Below are 24,756 nucleotides of genomic sequence, written 5' to 3'. Positions count from 1 at the left end.
GGCAGCTCTGTGACTCAGGACACACGTAGTTATCAAGGCACGGGACATCTGGCTCTGCTCCTTCTCAGCTCTGTGACCTCAGCAAGGCCCTATCTCTGAACCTCAGTTTCTTCTTGTATAAAGGCAGCATGATGGTTTCTTCTCTGTAGCGTGGTGGCAAAAGGTGGTGATGCTGGTGGTGGTGGTGATGGTGATGATGTAGTGATGGTGGTGATGGTGGTGATGCTGGTGGTGATGATGGTGGTGATGCTGGTGGTGATGGTGATGATGTAGTGATGGTGGTGATGGTGGTGATGCTGGTGGTCATGATGGTGGTGATGGTGGTGATGGTGATGAATTTGGTGGCGATGATGGTGACAGCAGTGTCAGGCCCTGGTAAAAACTTCTTAAATGTTGTATTTCATTTAATCCTCTCAATAACTCTATGAAGAGGCCCTGTGATTGTTCCCATCTTGGCGTTTTGGACATAGTCTCAGGAAGTTGAAGTTATTTGCCCAAGCAGCAAATGATTCAAACTCTAACTTGAGGCCTCAGTGCTTAACCACTGTACTGTGATGCCATGAAACCTAAAGGGCTAGAAAAAGCCGTGAACACAGCAGGCAAGAGAAAGAGGAAAGACCTTCCCAACAAGCTCAAGGTCTTTCCCAGGGGTTGCAGCTGAGCCAGAGCAGGCTCTGAGCTTCCTCCAGCAGGAGGCGGGGACGGTGTGGTCAGCTGGGAGCCCCCCAGCCACAGGGAGCACACTCCCACATCCCTGCACACACACCAGTTCCAGCCCTGAGTCCTAAACCAGCTTCTCTTGTGGATCTGACTGCCATTGGATTCCGTTTTTCGCTTCTAGCTGGTGTGTGAGGCCCTCTTCCTTTCTTTCAGCCTCTGCGAGGGAAGGGAGGGACTTTGGGAGAAGGGGCTGCCCCGGGTGGCATGCATTGCTAAATGCTGAGACCGTTCTCTCTGACACTTTCCCTGAACAGAAATGCCTGGAGCTCAAGACAAGCCTGCTGGCCCGGCAGAGGGGCACCCAGTCGTCCTTGGACCGTCTGCGGGCCCTCCTTAGACTGATACAGGGTGATCAGATGCTCCAGGTCACCATGACGACCACCAGCCCCGCCCCACTGCTGGCAGGGCCCTGGACCAAGCCCTCAGCAGCAGCCATGCACTCTGCCCTCCAGCACCCCCAGGGGCACAACTGACCCCCACGGGACCCATCTTCACACCTGCGGAAAGTCACTGGGACCCTGCTTGCAAGACCTGCGGGTTCTGTCAGCCTTAATTCATACACACTATGAATTTCAGTCAAACCTAAAACCAGACAGAGACAGGAAAGAAGGGAGGAGGAGCTGAATGAGAGTCCCAGAGCCAGGACTCTGGGGATGGAGTCCTGCCTGCTTCCGGTCAGACAGGACGTCCGGAGTCCAGCTCGGGGTGCAGAGTCAGCTCCCCACTGCTGGGGGGCTTGTCCAGGCCTCGGGTTTCTGGGCACAGCTGTCTCCTTGGCCTCGAGTCAGCCCCGCGCCCGACAGAAGGGCCGAGGCGCCCTACGTGCTTGTGGGAGGGGAGCCGAGGTCACGACGTAGCTGAGTAGTAGAGCTAGTTGGAGCGAGAGGTGGGTAGCAAACCTAGGTAGACTCCGCCGCCCGCCTGCCCGCCCTCACGGGGCCGCCAGGCGCGCCAGGCCTTCCAGACGCCCGGCCCCCATCATCAGTGTTACTAGCGTTGAGAATCGCAGCTAACTTGAAGGACGCTCCCGAGGGTCGGACGCTGCTGTCGGCCGGGCCTCTGTCTGGCCCCTGGCCTCGGGGGTACCTTCGCTGCACGCCTCCTCCCCGCCTCTGCTGACTTTCTGGGTTCATCTTGCCCTCGGTGGCTTTTTATCACGGAGTTTCTGGGCGAGATGGAGCCGCAGCCATGCTGGGGAGGCGTTTGGCAGGTTTTCCACCTGGGGTTGAATCGTTCAACTTAACGACCGAAGCCTTTTCTTTTCTCCTTTCGAAGAGCCGATAAGATATCCCATTCCTCTTTTCTTGCCAGTACAGACACTATGCCAAAAAAATAACTTTACATTTTTGTATGGCGTTTTTATTGTGAGATAATTTAATGTGAAGGGGACTTGGTGACTTTGCTTCCCGCTCACCAGGGTCTCCGCTGCCAGGGATGAACAGGAGCCCCCTCAGGCGGAGGGGGAGGCTGCCAAACCAGAGGGGCCCAGAGCGGCTTTTAAGAAGTGGGGGGAGGGGGGAGGGAGAGACCAGTGGCCTCGGGAGACTGGGGGGGTCCCTCTTCTTGCAGTCGCCCCAAAAGCGGAGGGAGGGCGCCCGCCGTCGTCAAAGGGCTCCTGTGTCTGGGGTGGGCTGTGCAGGCTTGTCAAGCCTTGCGGCTTCTCCAGTCCCCGAGGGACTTAGAACTTAGCACAACAGGATGAGCATCTGGGAGCCACGGGGCTCCCACCCCCAGCATATCACACGGTGCCGATCGCAGTGCACACGTGTGCGTGCGCACACGTGGCCCCAGACACGCACACACGCACGCATATGCCGGGTGCGCAGCAAGGAGGCTGGCCGGCGCCCCACACAGCCCGCCAACGGTCCCTCCTGTCATTTCCACGACTCCGGGAGAAACTGTGCTGTATGATACAGATCTATTTTGATACACTTAACACTGGGCTGAACAAGATTTTTATATTCTTTTATTGATGAACAAAGTGAACTGTGAGACACACGTCTTATATATTGGTTACTCGAGATGCCAATTATGCATTACCGCGTGGCTTGCGATGTAAACGTTTTCAGGTTCCTTTTTTTTTTTTTTCCAGTTGGTTGGTTTTTCTTCTCGGATGGATTGAATTATGTTTTTGAAAAAATTGTTAATGGGAGGATGTGAAAGGTTGGACCCGGGAGGAGTAGCTGCCGATGTGTCTTGAGACTTAGCTTTTTTTGGACAGGGAGGGCCGTCCGATGGCTAGTGAGGATAGAGAAGCAGTGTTTGTCTTGAATACGCCGATGTAGTTTCCTTCTGTACGATGCATTAAACTCGATGGATGGTTTCAGAGCCCTGTGGTTTGTTTCCTTGCCTTCAACAGAGAGGCCTCGGGGAGCACGGGGTCGGGGGGCAGGGAGATGGGGATTGGAGGGGGTAAAGGTCAGAGTCCTGCCCTCATCCCACCTCAAGGGAAGGAAGGAAGAAAGAACCCTGGGCGGGGCTACCACGCACAGATCCCCCAACCCCGGGTGGGTGCAGGCACCCCTTTTAGGGCCAGGATTGACAATCATAAGTAACAGAAGCCCAGAGCAGGCTCCGTGCGGAGCCAGGGGCCACATGCACACTGTTCCCTCCCTCCTCCCCCTCCTCCTCCTCTCAGGATCCACAGGACCCCTGTCTCTGCCTCCTGGGCAGCATGGCCCCAGGGTCCCACAACCGCCCCAGGTCTTAGTCACACTGGGAAGCCAGACCGCCTGCATCCTTGCTCCAGATGTGATGTAGAGGACTCTGGTTGGTCCAGCTGGGTGAGGAGCCCATCGACGGACAGTCAGCTGTGGCCAGAGAATGGGATGGAGGACAAAGTGACTGTCTGCTGGAGTTCCCAGCGGGGTCTGCTGCAGCCAGCGCCTCCTGCTCCCCGCCCCCACCCGCTCCCCTGCTCGGGCTGACCGGTCAGACCGCGTTGGCTCTGCTTTTGGGCAATCACTGAACACTGCGGGTGGGTCCGTGTGTGTGTGGCCCCCACTCGTGCGTTCCCATGGGCCTCGTCCCACCTCCAGGCTTTCCATGTGTCTGTGCTGGGATCTCCCCAGTGGTCACACATAAACTGTGTCATCCTACTTCTGAATCAGATCACATTCACAGATACTGGGGGGCTAGGGACTTCAGTGTCTTTTGTGGGGGACACAACCCATAACAGACACCTTCCACAGGTATTCTGAGATCTGCTTCTTGGAGGTTTCTCCCTTCAGGACCACCCAGGGCTGCCCCCCTGGCTTCATCTACCCCCGCACAGCCCATGTAGTGACGTCGTGCCCAAGACCCCGTTCCCTGACGGCCAACTGTGTGCCCACCCCACCTGCCTCCTTCCTGGGACCTGCTCTGACACGTCAGCCCCTCCCAGGGGACTTGAAGCACCAGGACCTAAAGGGAGACACACTCAGGTCACACGGCCAGCAGGTGGCTTTATCCCAGTCCATGGTTCCTGGACACTCTGCCTCTCTGGACGCTAGACACTTGGTCACATGGGGCCCGTGTGGATGGCTGGAAGCCGCCCCAACCTAGTCGCAGGCACGTGCACTCTGGACCTGGCTAGCTGGCCAGTCGGGGGCTGCAGATGGTGACCTGGCCCCCAGGTGACTCTACTGAGTGTGAGGGGACAGATGAAGGGGCACAGGCTGGCCAAGCGTCCCTGACCACACGCTGCCCCTCCCCGCACTTTCAGCCCAGACTGCGGGTCCCATGGTGGTGGGCAGCACTCCTTAAACTAGACTCTGCTGTGCCCCCACCCATCTCCCAGACCCCCTGGGGCTCCCCGAGAACAGCGCCTGCAGGGTCTGGTGAAGCTACTCGGGGGTTCCTGGTCCCCACCTCGATGTCCTGCCCTCCCCTGTGCAGCAGCTCAAGGTGTGGCTGGGGGCTCCCCAGGTACACCCCAGGGAGAAGTCTGAGCAGGAGGTGGCTGCAACCTGAGACTGTGAGACCACCCTGCTGGGCCACCCCAGCCTCAGCCTGTCCTGCTTCGGGTGGCTGCTGCTCACCGTACCCCCACCTCCTGCCTCTGGTCCCCCGGGAGGACCCCACACCAGGCCGCAGAGAGAGCTAGGTGCTGGCCGTGGGTTCTGCTACCCTCACCGGCTACCTCTTGTTTGGCGAGGCCCCAGCACCCACTCCAAGAATTCCTGGTTTTGACTCCCACCTACCCACAGGCAGCTCTGATCGGGTCCCTGTTGTCATCAGGTGGCAGAGACCCACTGCTTCCAGTAGCATCAGGCAGGTCCCTGCGGGATTGGGAAGCCAGGCGGGGGAAGGCTGGCCCCAGGAGGGTGTGTGTGGCGGTGCTTCCACCCCCAGCTTCCCCCACTCCCCGGGGTTAAGTCAGGAGGAGGGGTCCCCACGACCTCCACTGCTGGGCTCCTTGAGGTGGAGGCATTGCCCAGAAAGCGGGGCGGGGGGCAGGGGCAGCCTGGGGTGGGCCACCTCTAGGAGCATGGCACTGGTGTCAGAGCAGCTCACATCAGCCCCAGAGAATCACTGTGTGCGTCACTTCCAAATCTACAGTCACTGACTTCACGTTTATTTCCTGACCTTGCTACGTGGCATGCGGGATCCTGGTTCCCCAACCAGGGATAGAACCTGCACCCTCTGCAGAGGAAGCACAGAGTTCTAACCACTGGACTGCCAGGGAAGTTCCTCAAAAAAATAATAGAAGTTCCTGTATTATCATCTCCATTCTCCTGTTAAACATCACCAATGGGCTTCTTTTTCTTTTCTGTTTGTAAAAAATAGTCTTACAGAATTTCCCTGTTTTTAAAGGTTTCTATTTTTGTTCTTCAGTGTGATTTCTTCTCTTTTCATTTACTTTAAGCATATTTTCCTTTATGAACTCAAGGGTGTGTATAATAGCTGCTCTGTATGGATGTGAGAGTTGGACTGTGAAGAAGGCTGAGTGCCAAAGAATTGATGCTTTTGAACTGTGGTGTTGGAGAAGACTCTTGAGAGTCCCTTGGACTGCAAGGAGATCCAACCAGTCCATTCTAAAGGAGATCAGCCCTGGGATTTCTTTGGAAGGAATGATGCTAAAGCTGAAACTCCAATACTTTGGCCACCTGATGCAAAGAGTTGACTCATTGGAAAAGTCTCTGATGCTGGGAGGGATTGGGGGCAGGAGGAGAAGGGGACGACAGAGGATGAGATGGCTGGATGGCATCACTGACTCAATGGACATGAGTCTGAGTGAACTCCAGGAGTTGGTGATGGACAGGGAGGCCTGGCGTGCTGCAATTCATGGGGTCGCAAAGAGTTGGACATGACTGAGTGACTGAACTAAACTGAACTGAACATCCTTGACTGCTATTTTCAACACCTGCATTATTTTAAGGTTGGTCTCCATTGATTGTTTTTCAAGGTGGTGCTAGTGGTAAAGAACCCACCTGCCAATGCAGGAGACATAAGAGACATGGGTTCGATCCCTGGGTCAGAAGATCCCCTGGAAGAGGGTATGGCGACCCACTCAGGCATTCTTGCCTGGAGAATCCCATGAACAGAGGAGACTGGCGGGCTACAGTTCATGGGGTCACAAAGAGTCAGACATGATTGAAGTGACTCACCCCACACACATCATTGATTATTTTAGACTGGATTGCATTTTCCTGTTTCTTTGTATGATGAATAATTTTTAATTACATCTTGGATGTTGTGGATATTATGTTGTAGAGACCCTGTGTTCTGTTACAGTCCTTTGAAGAGTGCTGGCTTTTGCTTGCTTTAGCAGGCACTGAACTGGGCCCTGACTGCAAACGCTGTCAGTTGGTGGCTCAAACCCCAGTTCAGTTCTTTTATCATTAGCTGGTGTCTATCCTACATTTGTGACTCAGCGATCAGGCAGAACTTTAACCAGAGTTTAAATGGTCAAAATATAGACTATCCCTCTCTGGCTCTCTCCTGTCCAGAATTCCCTACCCACCTTCCAGTGACTGTCCCAAACTCTATCCTCTGCTCTTTAAGCCAAAAAGACTCCTGGTTCCTGTTGTCCATGTAGCCACTGTAACGGAATTGCCGACTTTGAAAGTCCCAGATCAGATTAAAGCACGTAAAGGGTAAAGGACGCTCGTCCCGGACCGTCTCTCTCCAAGCGTAGGCCTCCCTCCAGCCCGTCCTCACTCGTTCTCCAGGGCCTGCCCGTTGTTGATCTTCTGTCTGCTTACCCATGTTCTTCTGTATTTTGTCTAGCGTTTACAGATGTTGTGGAAAAGTCAAGTCCCAAGAGAGTTATTCAGCCATACTGGAAGCAGAGCACTTATTTACACTCAGAGTTCTTAGAAACACTTGTATGTATGTGTGTGTTCAGTGGCTCAGTCGTGTCCAGCTCTCTGTGACTCCATGGACTGTAGCCCGCCAGGTTCCTCTGTCCATGGAGATTTTCCAGGCAAGGATGCTGGAGTGGGTCCCCATGTCCTCTTCCTGGGGATCTTCCCGAACCAAGGATCGAACCCTTGTCTCTTGCGTCTCCTGCTTAGGCAGGTGGATTCTTTACCGCGGAGCCACCTGGGAAGCCCCTTAGAAAAACTTAGACCGAAGTAAAAGTTAAAGACCACCTTCCTACTCAATTTTTAAAAAAATTCCTTCTGGGACTTCTCTGGTGGTCTGGTGGTTAAGAATCCGCCTGCCAATGCAGGGCACACCGGTTTAATCCCTGCTCTGGGAAGATCCCACACGTGCTGCAGCTATAGAACCCCACACGCATCAGAGCCTGTGCTCGAAAACAAGAGGAGCCACCACAGTGAGAGGCCTGTGCCCCACAAGTAGAGACTAGTAGCCCCCGCTTGCCGCGACTAGAGAGAGCCTGAGCCCAGCAACAGAGACCCAGTGCAGTCAAAACTTAAATAAAATTTGAAAATGCCTTCTGGATATTGTTCCAGACGTGTAATATTTTCGATTCATAAACTATATAGGATTGGGGCGTTTTAAAGCTTTACACAAGCCATAGCACCCTGTATTTATCATCCTGCAACTTCTCCCCGTCTCCGCATAATCCTCAGAGATTCAGTCCCATGGAAACGTACAGATCCAATTCGTTCATTTTTCCTGCAGGACACTGTTCACTCTCATGAAGTAACTCTCCTTCATCTGCCTTTTCTTCTATTGATGGACACACTCAGGTCGCATCTGATTGTCTGCTCTGACGACAACCCTGCAGTAATTCTCTGTACCTCTTTTTTTGGTTTATTTCTCTCAACTCACAATTGCTGGATCAGCTTTAACTTCACCAGATTGCTAAATTGTGATTGTACCAATTTACATCTCTACCAGCAGTGTAGGAAAGTGCCAATTCCTCAAAATATTAACAATGCTTCTCCGCGGGTGGTAAAATTGTAAATGATGCTCACTGCCTTTGTTTGCACTTTCTTTCTGTCAGTGATTTTTTTTTCCCCTGAGCAATTATTTTTCTGATAACAAAACAGGAAAGCTTTTTGTTATCAAACCAACAGCAGGGATTGCCCTGCCTCTTCCACCCCGTCTATATCTGGGGAGGATCCCACTTCAGGGCCCAAATCACTCAAGCCTGGGAGCTGCCAGGACCGTCCCCTGTCTCCCACCTCTGTCCTGCACCTGCCTGAGTCCTGTTCATACTGCGGTAGCTCTAAAAAGATGTATCTGGGGACTTCCTCGGCGGTACAGCAGCTGATGCCTTGAGCTTCCAATGCCAGGGGCCCCAGTTCGATCCTTGGTCAGGGAATTAGATCCCACAAGCCATAACGAAGAGTTCCCATGCTACAACTAAAGCTCCCACTTGCTACAATTAAGACCCAGCACAGCCAAATAAATAAAAATGGAAAAATAAAAATAAGTAAATAAATGTTTTAAGGTATTGGAAGAAAAAATATAAATGAAAAATAATTTAAAAAATAAAAAAAGGCATATTTTGTGCTTTTATTTGCTTTTCTCCCCAGCTCTTCTGCAAGCCCCATGAAGGCAGGAAGTGTACCCCCCCTCACCACCCAACCTCTATAATTGTGAGACTGTTACTCCTCGCACAAAACAGATGCTGCAAAGCACACAGAGACCTGCAGAGTGGAGATTGTTTTTCCCATTATGCAAACGAGAAAAAGCTCCAAGAACTTACCCCAGCCACACTCCCACGTGGAGGACAGAAACCCAAGTTGAGCCTCCTCACTTTGAACTCCCCTTGCTGGGCAACATGACACACCTAGGGGTCAAAGGTCTGTGAGTCTGACCTGTATGAGAATCAGGGAACCCAGTGCCTGCTCCCCGCTGATGGCAGCCCCCCATTGCTGGGCTCCTTGGAATGGACCAGCTACTTGCTCTGCCTACAGACGCTTCTACTCTGGGCAGGATTCATTAATTCCTGATAGATGTCAGCTACAAGTCCTGGGCAGCCTGCCTAATCTCTGGAGTCACTTAAAATCTCTGTCATTTCTACAAAAGTGAATGTTTGGGCAATTCATCTCACACGTCCGCGTCAATAGAGACACTCTGGAGCCCTCGTTCCGGCATCATGTCTCATTGTTTCAGGGTGATTCGTGCCGCGTGGGTCTCCAACACATTATCGCCATAATTGTTTTCTCTTGCCGTGGAAACGGTGCTCTGATACAAGGGAAGGTGACAGGACCACGCAGCGCTGGCGCTGGGATTCCACGATTATCGCCTGTGAAAGGGAGGCTGCTATCAAAGCGGCCACGGGAGAGCGTCTCGGGGCCACCTCTCGGCGTCAGAAAATTTGAAACATATATTTCACAACTGCGCTCCGCACAGTAAACCTTCCTGCATAATGCATGAGATTTGATTTAATGTCGCCGTTAATTCTGGTGTTCACAGTGGTGTGCTCTTAAGGGAGCCATCATTTTTTTTATTTCAGACTTTTTTTTCTTTTCCTGGCAGCACAACTCTGAGGCCGTTTTCGGGTTGTTCCGAACTGTTTGAGAACAAGACGCCTTCCTGGGGGCGAGGGGCACAGATGCCAGCTGCGCTTCCAGAGGCCGGGGGGCCCGTGGTGGGTTTGCCTCGGGCTCCGAACTGAACACTTCGGGGGCGGGGGAGCCCACTCAGGCTGGTCCAAGCCCCATCCCCCACACACCCCCGGCCTGACTGCGGTTGGCTAGATCTGGAAGGTCGTGTTTTAAAAAAAAGAAAAAAAGGATGTACGAGAAAAGAAACAGAGCTTTGTAGGGGAATAGAAAAGAAACAATACTTTTCAAGTTGTCCAAGAGCATCGTTCTGGCTGCGCTTGGCTGTGAGAGAGGCAAAGCTGGAAGATGGATAAAGAAGGATGGAGAGAAAGAAGAGAAGGTGAAAGTCGCTCAGTCGTGTCTGACTCTTTGCGACCCCAGAGACTGTATGTAGCCCACCAGGCTCTGTCCATGGGACTCTCCAGGGAAGAGTACCGGAGTGGGTAGCCATTTCCTCCTCCAGGGGATCTGCCCAACCCAGGGATCGAACCCGAGTCTCCCGCATTGCAGGCAGACGCTTTACCATCTGAGCCACAATTGAGTGGGGGGCCAGACCAGAACCAGGAGGGGGGATGTGGAGAGACAGGTGAGAAAGAGGGGGCTAGGAGGAGACAGGCTATGCTGCTCAGATCAGCAGGCCCTGGGGTGCTCCTGGAGCCCAGGACACAGGACTGGACCTGGAGCCATGAGGACACAGGTTGCGGCCGCCCAGCTCGGGGAGGCTGGCATGGAGCGAGCACAGGCTGCAGCCTCTGGAGTCCATCCCGAGCGGAAGGCCGCTGGGCTCGGAAGGCCTGAACTCCCGTGGCTTTTGTGAACATTCGCCATCTACTTAGGGTGACTGCAGCTGCTGAAGAGGTGTGCCCAGGGCTGGGTGGGGGTGGGGAGGAGCGTGGACAGCCACCTGGGTGACCCAGAGCTGTTTTAAGCCCAAAGATGTAGATGATTCTGGTCCAACCAGGAAGTGTCCAAAATAGAGTTTGGCAGTAGACAAACCTTTTTTCTCTCCAGTTTTACTGAGAACTAATTGATATACATCACGAAGCTTTTTTTCTTTTTCTTTTTTAAATTTCATTTTTAACTAGAAGATAATTGTGTGTAAATGTCGCTTAGTCGTGTCCGACCCTTTGCAACCCCATGGACTGTACGGTCCATGGAATTCTCCAGGCCAGAATACTGGAGTGGGTAGCCTCTCCCTTCTCCAGGGGAACTTCCCAACCCAGGGATCGCACCCAGGTCTCTCGCGTTGCAGGCGGATTCTTTACCAGCTGAGTCACAAGGGAAGCCCTTGAGGATAATTACTTCACAATATTGTGATGATTTTTGCCATACATCAGCAGGAATCGGCCACAGGTATACATATGTCCCCTCCCTCTTGAACCCCCCTCCCACCCACTGGGTAAGTTTAAGGCATGTAGCATGTGGATCTGATGTACATGTATCGTGAAATGACTATCATAAGAGGTTCAGCTGACATTCATCATCTCATATAGATACAATAAGAAGAAAACAATTTCTCCGTGTAATGAGAACGCTTAGTACCTACCCTTTTGACAACTTTCCTATGTATCAGACAGCAGGAGTGGGTATAGTCATCCAATTGTTAGTTGTATTCCTAGTATTACTTATCTTACGGCTGAGGTTTGTGACTTTTGATCACTGTCTTCCAATTCTCTCCCCACCTCCTGTCTCTGGTAACCACAAATCTGATCTCTTTTTCTATGACACTGGTGTTTTTGTTCTGCATATGAAATGGGATCATAGGGTTTTTTTCCTCTCCCTGACTTACTTCACTTAGCGTAGCATCCTCAATGTTGTCCATCCATGTTGTCACAAGTGGTAGGATTTCCTTGTTTCTACAGCTAAATAATCTCCCACTGAGCACATAATCACACCTTCTCGGTCCTTTCATCCACCAAGGAGCACGCAGGTGGTTTCCAAGCCTTGGCTGTTGCCAACACTGGGCAGACAAACCCTGACGTCCTCACGGGATCGTTCAAATGTGTTCAGACAGGAAGCCGGGCCAGGAGGTTGCATCTGATCAGACTTGCGGTGGAGCTGATTCAGTCTCAGGTCTCGTGGTTTCTGAGCCGGTGCCCTGGCAGCTGGAGGGGAGTGTGGAGTGTGAACATCCCCTTCCACTGTGCGGTGGGGAGACGGGGGCCCTGACCCCTCTGTTTGGCCCCCACAGCACAGGGCTGCACAGATCTGAATCCCTGCTCTGCCACGTGTAAGCTGTGTGACTTAGAGTAAGTTCCTGTACCTCTCTGGTCCCCCAGGTCCTCGTCTGTAGACCAGAAATGAGATGATCGGAGTAAACACGTAGGCCCACCTGCCCCAGATTGGGGAGGGACTTCACCAGGGAGGACTAATCCTCCCGGCCTCTCTCCCCGCCCCCTCGCCCCTCCTGTGGGAAGAGGAGGGAATATTATGACGGTGGAACTCGGAGGTCTGGAGCCAACTGCCTGCAGAACACATGGCCTCTGGCCCGCATCTTCCCCAGGCTCAGCGATCAGGCAGTGTTTGTCAAAATTAGGGTGACTAGTTAGCGAGCACCCTTGGCCACAGACAGAGCACAGGCAGGCAGGGCCCTGGCCAGCTTGAAGCAGACACTTTGACCCCCAGAGGGGCTCCTGAGTCTGCCTCTTCCTCAATGTTCTCAGTCTGGGCAGGGAGAGGGCTGTTACTTAGAGCCGCTCAAGCCCCAACCCTGAACGCCCATCTGGCTGGGCTCCACCAGGAGGCAGAGGCAGGTGGGAGGTGTTTCTGCAGCAGCCCCCACACCGCAGGGGCCAGTGAGGGTGGCAAAGTCTCCTCCGGCGTGTGGCCCGCGTGGCCGTGTGTCATCCTCAGACCCTCACGGGAGGGACCTGTCCCAGCACAGGTCGGAAAAGAACTTCCAGACACAGAGCATTGCAGAAGGGAGTGAGTTCATTAAGAACAAAGAGCAGAGACAATGTGGGCACTGGGAGCACGGCGGCCGAGCTCTTGACCCATCAGGCAGAGCTGACGGGATGCTGTCGGAATAGCGGGCCAGCTCCAGGGACAGCCAAAGTTTTCATGAGTTATTGTTCAGTCACTAAGTCGTGTCTGACTCTGTGATCCACGGACTGCATCACGCCAGGCTTCCCTGTTCTTCACTATCTGGCTGAGTTTGATCAAACTCATGTCCATTGAATTGGTGATGCTACTCAACCATCTCATCCTCTGTCGTCCCCTTCTCCTCCTGCCCTCAATCTTTCCCAGCATCAGGGTCTTTTCCAATGAGTTGGATCCTCGCATCAGGTGGCCAAAGTGTTGGAGTTTCAGCTTCAGCATCAGTCCTTCCAATGAATATTCAGGACTGATTTCCTTTAGGATGGACTGGTTGGATCTCCTTGCAGTCCATGAGACTTTCAAGAGTCTTCTCCGACACCACAGTTCAAAAGCATCAATTCTTCAGTGCTCAACTCTCTTTATAGTCCAACTCTCACATCCATACATGACTACTGGAAAACAATAGCTCTGACTAGACGGACCTTTGTCGGCACAGTGATGTCGCTGCTTTTTAACTCTCACATCCATACATGACTACTGGAAAACAATAGCTCTGACTAGACGGACCTTTGTCGGCAAAGTGATGTCGCTGCTTTTTAATACACTGTCTAGGTTTGTCGCAGCTTTTGTGGGTTAGTAGCCAATTTTTATAGCCTCAAGACAAAGAACATTCCTGCTGGAAGGGTACTATTAGGTGATTGGTTAGGGGCTATAGGGTGAGCAGAGGGTGGGCATTTTTGCCTAACTTGGGGTCAGGAAACTGGCTGGTGATGATCAGGGGGGCTTTTGGCAGCAGTTACAAAGGGGCTCAGTCAGTTCTAGAGGTGACCTTGGTTCTGGGCTCTGTGTCTGTGGCCTTGGTGCAAGGCCTCGCACCTGTGACCTTGGACTGGGACTCCACAGCCCACGCTGCTGGGGTGGGCCTGCCTCTCCCCAGGAGGACGTGCTGTGTCAGTGGGAGGGTCTCCTCTCCAGCACCTGCCACCAGCCCCCACCTCCTCTGCCCCAGAAGCCACAGGGAGGACCAATGTCTTTACCACCTGAATGGTCGGGACTTGGGGACGCTGTGCTCTGGCCTGGACACGACACAGAACCCGCATCAGAGAAACAAGAGGATGCTCCCCTGCTCTCAGTCTGCTGGGTCCTTGAAACGAGGTGTCACCCACTCACTGCTGGGCACTGGGAGATGGCTCAGTGGGCACATGTCCCCTCCCTTACAGAGACGAGGACAGGCAGGCAGACGACCACAGCCACAGGTGGGAGTGGAGTGAATGTGGAGGTGAGAAGAGGCAGGAGGTGAGCACGGCGCCCATACTCTCCATTCAGGAAGTAGCTCCAGGTGTCCATGGGATTCTCCAGCCAAGAATACTGGGATGTGTTTCCACTCCCTTCTCCAGGGGATCTTCCCAACCCAGGGATCGAATGCAGGTCTCCTGTTTTGTAGGCAGATTCTTTACTGTCTGAGCCACCAAGGAAGCCCTCCTTACAGAGTTCAGTTCAGTTCAGTTGCTCAGTTGTGTCCGACCCTTTGCGACCTCATGAATCACAGCACGCCAGGCCTCCATGTCCATCACCAACTCCCGGAGTTCACTCAGACTCACGTCCATCGAGTCAGTGATGCCATCCAGCCATCTCATCCTCTGTCGTCCCCTTCTCCTCCTGCCCCCAATCCCTCCCAGCATCAGAGTCTTTTCCAATGAGTCAACTCTTCGCATGAGGTGGCCAAAGTACTGGAGTTTCAGCTTTAGCATCATTCCTTCCAAAGAACACCCAGGGCTGATCTCCTTCAGAATGGACTGATTGGATCTCCTTGCAGTCCAAAGAACTCTCAAGAGTCTTCTCCAACACCACAGTTCAAAAGCATCAATTCTTCGGCGCTTAGGCTTCTTCACAGTCCAACTCGCACATCCATACATGACCACTGGGAAAACCATAGGCTTGACTAGACGGACCTTTGTTGGAAAAGTAACGTCTCTGCTTAAAGTTAAATGAGGTCATGAGTGTGGGGCCCAGGCCCGACAGGTCATGTGTCCTTATGAGAAGGGACACCAGAGAGCTGGCCCTTCTGTCTCCTGAGGACAGAGAGGAGGTTGCCGTCTGCATGTCAGGGGGAGCGCCCTCGCCAGAAGTAAAGCCTGCTGGCACGCTGACCCTGGGCTTCCGGCCTCCACAACAGCAAGAAAACAAGGGCCTGTTGTTGAAACCCTGGCCTGCGGTGTATGTTGTGGGGGCCTGCCCACACTGACCCATCGGGCACCAGCTCTCCTTTGTTGGGGGTCTGTATGGGGCACCTGACCCAGGCCAGCCCACCGGTGCCTGCCCCGGACACAGCACCTGTCCAGGGTGAGACCTCGGCTCGGCCAATCAGGGACATTGGGGGCTCTTTGCTGGCAATATGGAGCCGTGACTTTTCACGGTTCCTCACTGAATGGGGAGCTGGGAACACAGGACTATCTCTCAACTCCAAGGGGCTGGCCTGCCTGAGACCACAGGGCTAGGACACGTCCTGCAGCCCTCGGGCAGCCGATGGCCCGGTTTCTCCCCCTCCTCTTATCCGCACCCTTTGCCCTTCGCGCTGTGACCCTGGCCTTGGCCCTGAGGCCAGCTCTGGCCGACAGGGTGTGAGCGTTAGTGACGCCACCCAAGCTCGTAAGCCACCGTGCCAGTGCTCTTGCTTGGACTTGGCTCATGTCCAGGGAATGCGTGCACGTTCATCAAACGGAAATGCAATGCCTGCGGGAGGGTGGAGTCTCCCCAGCCACCCTGGTGCCTGATACCTGCCAAGCAAGTCCTGAAGAGACCAGAACTGCCCGCTGACCCACCGACTCGCAGGCAGTGACCAGCGGCCGCTGCTCAAAGTCACTGGGTCTGCATGGTTTGTTATGCGACATCGCGGCAGCAGGAGATGCCTGGTACCAGGCCCAGCCAGTACATTCCCATTTTCAGGGAGGCCGGGCGAGTCCCAATCCTAACAGATCCATCATCTTGTCTCAGCCTGCCATTACCGAACAAGAGCAGATCCATCATCTTGTCTCAGCCTGCCATTACCGAACAAGAGGGGCTGACGAATCAGAACCACGGAATTTTCACCGGAGGGTTGGTTCCCTAGATCGTTTAATGGCAAGTTTACAAAACACAGATGCAGAGACCACCACTGACGTTTCCTAGAGGAGTCTCCAGGCCGTGGTCAGGGGACGCGGAGGGAGCGGGGGCCTGGCGAGGCCGGAGGCGGGTCTGTCGCTGGAGGCGGGTCTGTCTCCTGCGGCTGCACCTTCGTTGGGGACGGAGCCTCTGGCACCAGGAGCACCCTGCTCGCTGGCCTCTGCCCCGTGCTCCCCGCGGCCACTGAAGACCTTCTCGTAGTACTCAATCAGCAGCTCGGTGAACAGGTTCAGGGGCACGAGGGCACTCAGGGAGGAGGCCCCCTGGGACGGCCAGATCAGATTCAGCCCGAAGACGCAGGCCAGGTTGGAGCTGTTCATCTTGTTCGAGATGCTCTCCTGGGACACCTGGGGTGAGAACAAGGCGGAGATGAGAGGAGGTGTGACCGGTGTTCCCTGGAGGAGGCTGGAGCCGCCCGCCCTCGATGTGACCTGGGCCACCGCCCCTGTAAAACGGAAGGGATGGGCATTGACGCCTGCGGGGGGAGGGAGGGCACTGGCTCTGATCTCTTGATCTCCTTCCGGAATATCTGCAACATCCTCCCCACCCCATCCCAGCCTCCTCCTCCACTCCCAGGACTCAGGGGGTGGGGCCCTGGCATGCAGGTGCTCTTGGAGGGTTAAGGAGAGCATGTAGGGAACTTACCTCCCCAAAGGGGCTGCCCCCTCATCTCGGCCAACACTTAGAGCAACCCCAGGGCCGGGAGAGGAGACATTTCTACTGTCGTAGGGCCCCCGGTGTGTGGCTCATGGTGCTGCAGGCCCAGGACACGCATGACGCTTCCTGCTTAGGCCCCACGCCGGCGGCAGACTCTGAGCATCCTTGGTCTGGGCACACAGCCCCTGTTCACACCCCACCCCCGCCCCTGACCTGTCCCATGACCTGCCGGGCAGAGGTGTGGCCCAGCCAGGCCTTGTAGGAGGCCCTTCAGGCCCAGAGTGGGCTCCAGGGTCGAGGGAGGTGGGAACCCAGGCCTGGTCTGCCTGGGCACTGGCTCGGCCCCCTCACCTCGTGCAGGAAGCCCATGAGGTAGCTGAGGACGGCGTAGTTGTGTTCCGGAAGGTTCTGCAGGATCTGGCGGCAGCAGGTCACCCGCAGGCTGCTCTCCACACCTGCCATGGCCCAAGGGTCCTTCCTGAGCGTCCCCTTCCTGCATCCCTCCAAGGATGGGCAGGGGCGCGGGGAGGGAGGACAGACTGCCCCCCGCCTGGGCCTTGGGTCCCACTTCCCAAGGAAGCTCTGCTCCGAGCTGTGCCCACTTCTTCACCTCGGGCAGCATGACTGCTCCCCACCATGACCCCCGGGAGCCAGATCAGCTTATGGATGGGATGGTCGATACAAACTACAGGCCGAGGGCCAGTGGCCTACTTCTGTCAGTAAAGCTTTATTGGCACAGACCCACATCCATTCATTTGTCCATGGCTGCTTTTGCATGATGGCTGAGTCTGGTGCACACAGCCTAAAACATTTACTATCTGACTCTACAGAAAAAGCACGTGGACCCTGCTCTGGACGAACTCAACCTGTTTACAATCCACAGCTCAGGGCCCCACACCCAGAGGGGTCTGGAAGCAGCCAAGCAGACCGAGCGCCTCCAGTGTCTCCGCCCACCACACACCCCACTGAGCTCCATAAACTGTGAGTGCAGACGTGCTACTCAACATGCATCCGCCAATCCATAAACTGTGAGTGCAGACATGCTACTCAACATGCATTCACCAAGCTCCTGCTGCTGACACACGTGCACACACGGACACACCTCGAGCTCCATAAACTGTGAGTGCAGACGTGCTACTCAACACGCATCCGCCAAGCTCCTGCTGCTGACACACGTGCACACACGGACACACCTCGAGCTTCCAGCACCCAGACCTCCTCCCACTAAGCCCTGGGTACAGTGACTGTGAACTAACACAGCCTCTGCCGAAAGGCGCAGAGCTCCCTGCTGTGAACACTCTGGTTGGTTTTTCAACAGAAGTCATTCTTCCCTGAACTCAAGTGCTTGCCGGGTAATTTGAGCAGACGAGGAATTCCCTTGGAGTTAATATTTCTGAGGAACCAACAAGTCTTGTTGCCCCGGATCTCTGCTTTCCAGCCTCGACATCTTTCTTTCTAAGCGTTGCAGTCCCAGAACAGATATGGTACATCGTCCACCGCTGGCTTTTACTATGGTTCCTTCAAGAAAGAAGGAAGTGAGCAGGAAGGAGCAGCTTGCTGTGACGAAGCCACCACGAACCAAGCACTTACTGTGTGCCAGGAATCATGCTAAGCAGTGTATGAACTTTCATTCTCAAAGCAACCCCGATCTTATACAGATGAGGAAAGTGGGCTCAGAGAGGTTAAGTGACCTGTCCAAGGTCACACAGCTGATGTGTGCCGAAGCCCAGACCTGAGTCCCATTCCGTTTAGCTATGAGTTGGTGCTCTAAACCTTGCTATACCTTGGGAATATCCCTATGGCAGTTTCCTTTTTTTTCCGGACACCACAGGCCACCTGGGAAGCCCGTTTCCTCCAGAGCGTTCTCTGCAAGGATTTCTTGCATCACTCCAAGGAGACATGCACCCGCCCTGGGCAGGGTTGCCAGACACAATAGAGGATATCCAGTTAAATGTGAATTGAAGATAAACAGCAAATCCTTTTTTAGTGCAGGTATATCGTGTTCAATATTTGGAACATACTTATACTAACAGTTTAGCATACTTACTCACACATAGATACATACTTATACTAAGAGTTCATAATTTACCTGCAATTCATATTTGACTGGACGTCCTGTTTTTTAAAAGCTGAATCTGGCCACCCTATGCCTGAATCACGATTCAATCAAGCTGAGTTGTTGAATGACCGCTGACAGGGTCCACAGCCTTCAGAATAACTACGCTGATAGAATGATAGGCAGCTCTTAAAAAGAATGAGTAGAGATGCAAATAAAGAGGAAAGAAGTAGCTCATAATTGCAAGCTTTCTACAGGAACTGCTCTAAGGTGGGGTCAGGCAACTGTCTACCACTGGTTTTGGCTGGAACGAAAAGTACTTTCTCGGGCGGGAATTTATGTGCTGTTGGAGTCACCATCCTAGGGGTACAGCCTCGAGCCTTCTAACTCTTTGTTAGAAACGATCAGAGTGCCTGCTCAAATCTCTCCGTGTGTGTATGGGGCAGGGGCAGGGAGGAAGTGGGGGCTCGGTTGTGTCTATGGCTTGACACCCACCAGGAGTCGAATCCAGTTTTGGGGGAACACTGGGGGCAGAGGTCATCCCATTTGAAAGCAACAGTGTGTGATTGCACTGCTTTCCCAGCATCCTCCAGCTTCTCCGACATGCCTTGTTGTTGTTGTTTAGTTGCTAAGTTGTGTCCGACTCTTTGCGACCCCACGGACTGTAGCCCGCCAGGCTCCTCTGTCCATGAGATTCTCCAGGCAAGAATACTGGAGTGGGTTGCCATTGCCTTCTCCAGGGGGAAGATCCTCCTAGACTAGGGAAAGAACCACGTCTGCCGCATTTGCAGGCGGATTCTTTACCACTGAGCCACCGAGGAAGCGCTGACATGCCCTCACTGGCTGTTAGGAGTGATCAGCGCCACGGTGCACCTGGTCCATTCCTGGGCATCACCACGCCCGAGAGCTGCAGCTCGCATCACGTCTCCCCGGCATTCACCGATCTGGGGAGACTCTCTCCTCAAACTCTAGTCAGGCTTTGTAGAGTTCTTTTATTAACAAAGCCTCTGGTTTCAGGCTTCTTTATGTCTCTGCACTGTCCACCTTTATGAAGAGCCGTGAGTTAGTGTAACGGGAGCCCTGATCACCCTTGCCATCTGATGGGTCCTCATCCCCCTGTCCCCCACCCCCTAGGGGATGTTGGGCCACCTGGTCTGCCGGTAGCAAGAGTCCTGTTGGATCAGTATAGTCAGAATCCGACCCCCGCCTCCCCCAACGCCCATTTCCTCCGAGTATTCTTCCATCCACGGACCACCCGTCCACCAGCTGCTCGGCTGTAAAGCCCCTCCTCCTGCTTGCGGTATTTGGAGTTGAGCCCAGTCTGTCTCCCCGCTACAGTGGTCCCTATACCTCTCACAATGCCCCCCTGCCCCACAATGGGTGCCTCACTGTGCTTTCTCAAGGGCCATGCATAGCTTTTTCTGTAACAGCAGGCGGGGGTGGCTACCCCTGTTTCTAGACGAGGAAGTTGAGGTGCTAGAAGTAGAGATCCTGCGGAACAGTGCAGGGGGGTGCACTCTGACCAGGGCGACGTACCCCAGATCTAGAGATGCCCTCCGAGACCCCGCCTCTGGGCCCAGGGGTATCTGATAACCCCTGACCCCGTGTCCCCTGACCATGGGCAGGGCTGGCCTGGCCGAGGCCGGCGGGGGTCCAGGGGGGACAGCCCCTCTCCTGGCCCGCAGCACCGGAGGGAAACAGCAGGGGGCCGGGCAGCCCGGCCCCAACCCCCCGGCCTTCGGCCAGCACCCTGGGCACCCCTGGCTGGCACTCCGGCAGGTACGTACTGGTGATCTCGAGGATCTGCTCGTAGGCCTCGAAGGTCAGCAGCGGCTGGGGCAGCTCCCGCAGGAAGGTCTTCAGGATCACGGCTGGAAGGTGGATGTCCCCATAGTCATCAAAGTTCACGGGCTTCCCTGGACACACAAGGGTGGGTGTCTGAGTTCTGACACTGGGCTGGGGACTCCAGCTGCAGAGCAGGCTCGGACTCAAAATGGCTTGAAACCTCCTGAGGGGAGGAGCCCGATGCCAGGACACGGCACTGTCCCTCCCTGCCAATGGTGTCACCTGCCCTCCCCTGCCTCTCACGGGGCCCGGCGGAGGCTGGGGGACACTGGGCTTTTAATGAATGAATCTGCTGGCACAGAGTCTTCACTGCAGCATGTGGGGTCTTTAATCTTTGTTGTAGCACGTGGGATCTCGCTCCCTGACCAGGGATTGAACCCAGGCCCCCATGTGAGGAGTGCAGAGTCTTCGCCACTCGGCCACCATGGAAATCTCCTGGGGACACTATTGATTCTCTGCCATATGACCCAGTCCTGCCTGGACAAGAGCATCCTGAGGTCAGGCCTGGCTTACACTGTCCCCAGGCTTGAGAGGGGAGGCTTGGGGTTTGGGTACAGACGCGCTGGGGCAGCTGTCCCCCAAATCTGGGCTATTCTGGGGTCGGGAGTGGGAGGAGCTCCGCTGGCTCAAGTGTGGGCCCTGGGGCCCCGGAGGCCCCTGTGAGGCTGGCTGGGCAGGAGACTGACGGGAAGGGTCTCAGGGAGCCACTCACCTTGGTTGTAGAGCCGCTGGATCTCGCGGACCGTCTGGACACTGGCTGATCTCCGGAACAGGCCCTCGGTGTGGAGTCCTGTGGGGAGAGTCTCCAGGCATCTCACAGGGCCCAGCATCTGAGGTTTCTAGAACGTTCCATGACTTGCCCTGCCCACGTATCCCCTCACTGCGGCTGGCAGGGAACGCTCTCCAGCCTGGCTCATCTTCTCTCCACTAGCCCTACACCCACCTGTGTTTATTCCTCTTAAATCAAACTTTTTCCATATTCCCCAGTCCCACCTGATTCCCCACCTCTGTGGACCCCAGAAAGGGAGAGTGGAAGAGGCTGACGCTTCAGGCAGATAGATGGGGTCTGCCCAACAACGCTGCCTCGGGCCAGCTGTGTGACCTCAGAGAAAGCACTCAGCCTCTGAGCCTCAGCTGCCTCGTCCGCCAAGTAAGCCTGGAGCACCTGCCTCCAAGGGCTGCGGGAAGGATGAACGGGGTAATGCATGGCCCCAGCCCGGCCCCCAGGATGCCCCCGAACATGCTGCTCCCCTTTCTCCCCAGTGACTAGAGCTGACCTGGCCTATATGGCGGCCACTAGCTGCCCATGGTGGTTGACATTTGTGCAATTAAAATTAAATCAAGTTACCCAGGCTCGGCACACGAGCCACACACGCAGTGCTCCGTTGGACAACGGCCACACACGGCCAGTGGCTACCGTCCTGGACAGTGCAGACAAAGAGCATGTCCATGTTCCGCAGGACAGCACCGGGCCCCAGACCCCCATGCTCGCCGCTCCCTCCCTCCCCAGTCTCTCCACGCTGACGCTGGGTGAGCTGTTTGACACCTGCTCCAAACCTCATCGGCTCTGGCACGGAGCTCTTCCCATCTCCATCAGTCATGGGAGAGCTGCCTGCGAGCCCATACCACAGACCTACGGGCCTGCCTACTGCTGCCCGGCTCTCCTGCCCAGCGCCCCCCTGCCCCTCTAAGCCCTCTGTCCAGCCCCCACCGGCTCCACGCTCCTTGCCACCTTCACCCTCCACACCCGCAACTCCCCTTGCCTAGGGGCCCCTCTTCTCTTTCTTGCTGAGTGACTATAGTGGGCAGAATTCTGACATGGCCCCCAGGCTCCTGGGCCCTGGGGTCCCGCGGATTCATTCAAACACTAGTCCAGGTGCTGCAGTGAAGGGACTCTGCAGAGGGAATGCAGGTCCAGCGTAGCTGACCTGAAGATACGGAGATCATCCAGGGTGGGTCTGGCCTAATCAGGTGAGCCTCATAAGAGGGACCCAGGTTCCTCCTGGCAACACAGACTCAAAGCATGTGGGGCAAGGATTCGAGGTGTGGGGGTTTCTCCAGGGAGAGGTCACACAGCAAAGAAAGCAGGCTGCCTCTAGGAATAGAAAGAGACCCCTGGCTGACAGCCAGCAAAGACGTAGGCAACTTGGAACTACAACCTCAAGAACTGAACTTGACTGACGCAGTGGATGAGCGTGGAAGTGGAGTCTTGCCCGGAGCCTCCAGCAAAGAGCACAGCCTGGCCAGCACCTTAAGTTGAGCCCAGTGAGACCCTGAGCAGAAAACCCAACCCCCGAGGCCAGACTTCTGACCTCAGACATTATAATAAATTTATGCTGTTTGAGCTCCTAAGTTTGTGGCTATTTGTTACACAGCCGCCCGTGTGTCAGAGCGCAGGTTCCCCTGACCTCTATGACCGGCTCATCCCTGTTGTGTCAGTCTGTAGCTGTCATAGCTACGGCCCCTGGAAGGGACACAGGCTGTGTATTGCAGTCACCATGACAGCCCTAGAGCCTAGACCAGGGCCAAATGCAGCCGAGTGTCCAATGAATACACGTTTAATCCACATATCCTTCAACAAACATAGAGTGAATTTCTACTGTGGGCTGTTTGTTTTGTTAAATTTTTTATAAAATAAGGGAATTAATACATTTTTTAAAAAAGGAAAACTCCCTTCCACAGTTTCTATGAAATTTTTTTATCCACAAGTTTTTTTGTCCATTCCTGAAATACATAATGGAAAGGGCAGTACTCTAACAACAGAGTAGAAAGAAACGTCGAAGGAGACAGAGCTCCAAGCGGCCAACCATAGACCCTCCAGCCTGGGCGCTGTGGTCTCAGAGAACTTTTTATGCCTTGAGCAGGCAGTTCCTGGGACATGCTGGGAATCACCCCCAGGGACCCCAGTCCCCCTCTGATGCACTGACCCCCACAGCTCGTGCATCTGAATCTGCAGGGGACCACCCCTCGCTGGCAGCCCTTTCTCTTGAGAATGGTCTTCCTCCCGTTAGGGTAAAAGACACCTCCGTGCACCTTTCCTGTGGATCTGAGCTCTGGCCTCAGGGGTCTAGGAGGAGCCACAAGGCTCACCCCCAAGTCACTGAGCACACCACCCCCACCCCCCACTGGCAATGGTGTCTACAAACCAAGCGTATCTCTCGTGATAGAGGACCGGAGGCGTGTGAAGCACCGCACACACCCCTCACTTGGGCTCCACAGCAACCCCGTGCACCAGGCGCTGCTATCAACCCCACTGGACAGATGAGGAAACAGGCCCAGAGAGGGTGAGCAACTCGCCTGAGGCCACACAGCTAGTACACAGCAGAGCCAGCATTCAAACCCAGAGAGCCCAGGTGGCTGGAGCCACTGTGCCTGAGCCCTGCCCATCCTGGTCATCCCCCCGTGCCCAGGTTCCAGCTCCTCCCATCCTCTGGCCTGTGGGGCCCTCAGGATCCCAGAGAGGCCTCCAGGAGAGGTGTCCCTGGCACCCTCACCTCCTTGTCTGGAGCCAGCTCTTACTCACCTTTCTCTCTCAGGTATGTCACTGTGTATCTCAGCACTGGGGGGATGAGTTCGCCTTGATTTTTGTCTTTTAGGCTGAGGGGAGAGAAAAGGCAACAGTTTTCACCTGGGTGTGACAGGTGACCATGACAAGCACCGGGTCCTCACCACACCTGTGAGAAAACGTGGGCCCGAGGTGCCATACAGGGAGAGGAAGAGGCAGCCTGGGCCCCAAGGAGGCAAGTGGTCTGGTGGCCAAGAGAGGCAGAAATCATAAAAATGACTGTGCATTATCTGAGCGCTCCCCCAGAAGGGCGCACATGTTACGGGGGAGATCTGCGCTTGGCGAGGGCTCCACGTGGGGCAACTTCTGTGCTGGGTTTTGAGGGATGAGTAGGAGCTTGCAGAGGACAAAAGAGGAAAGGGCATATCAGGCAGAAGGAAACACACAGAAGAAGGCTCAGAGGTGTGAGAAGATCTGGCCCTGAAAGCAGAACCAGGAGACCGAATCAATCGAAAGAGATGCTTTGTGAAAACCAAGTATGTTGCCTCAGACAGGCTGTTAACACTCAGTCTCTTAAGTAGTAATATGATACAGAGATTCAGGAAACTTTAAATGCTTTAAAGACAGGGAAGCTTTAAAACACAGGTACAATGATACGAATGGCACTTCCAGCCCCACCTCCCCACACCCCAGCTCAAGTGGCAGTCAGAAATCTGAAGCCAGAGCCGCCCACTCCGACCCATTCTACAGACCCCTGGGCTCCCTCTAAACATGTTTGTTTCTCTCTTTCCTCATCTGCTGGATTTTCTTGCCCAAAAGGCAGCATA

At 54.6% G+C, this 24,756-nt stretch overlaps 2 protein-coding genes across 10 annotated transcripts in view; one reads left to right on the top strand and one right to left on the bottom strand.

Moving 5' to 3' along the window:
* Positions 1-3,048, top strand: part of PHF21B (PHD finger protein 21B) — an 86,754-nt gene extending 83,706 nt beyond the window's left edge. For all 4 annotated transcript variants that reach the window (XR_015164631.1, XR_015164632.1, XM_086403236.1 and 1 more), the window contains one exon: positions 975-3,048. Coding sequence is in view for 2 of the 4 variants with exons in the window: in XM_086403236.1 (XP_086259362.1) it covers positions 975-1,193 (219 nt within the window). In the remaining 2 variants the exon portion in view is untranslated. The remainder of the gene's footprint in view (positions 1-974) is intronic.
* Positions 3,049-15,801: 12,753 nt separating this feature from the next.
* The window catches only part of ARHGAP8 (Rho GTPase activating protein 8), a 51,541-nt gene continuing 42,586 nt past the window's right edge, over positions 15,802-24,756 (bottom strand). For 4 of the 6 annotated variants that reach the window (XM_086403231.1, XM_086403234.1, XM_086403233.1 and 1 more), the window contains 5 exons: positions 23,948-24,021; positions 21,137-21,214; positions 20,367-20,495; positions 16,875-16,978; positions 15,802-16,213 (listed from right to left, as the gene is read on the bottom strand). In XM_086403231.1, coding sequence (XP_086259357.1) covers positions 15,869-16,213; positions 16,875-16,978; positions 20,367-20,495; positions 21,137-21,214; positions 23,948-24,021 — 730 coding nt within the window. In that variant the 3' untranslated portion in view covers positions 15,802-15,868. Of the gene's footprint in view, positions 16,214-16,511; positions 16,979-20,366; positions 20,496-21,136; positions 21,215-23,947; positions 24,022-24,756 lie in introns of all 6 variants that reach the window. The other 2 variants (XR_015164629.1, XR_015164628.1) reach the window with 1 other exon arrangement.

This window comes from Bos grunniens, chromosome 5, assembly GCF_055505025.1.
Source record: "Bos grunniens cultivar Pamir isolate PY7600 chromosome 5, Bosgru_T2T1.0, whole genome shotgun sequence".
In the NCBI taxonomy this organism is placed as follows: domain Eukaryota; kingdom Metazoa; phylum Chordata; class Mammalia; order Artiodactyla; family Bovidae; genus Bos; species Bos grunniens.
Note: the sequence above shows the minus strand (reverse complement) of the source record. Positions and strands in the feature narration are given on the sequence as shown.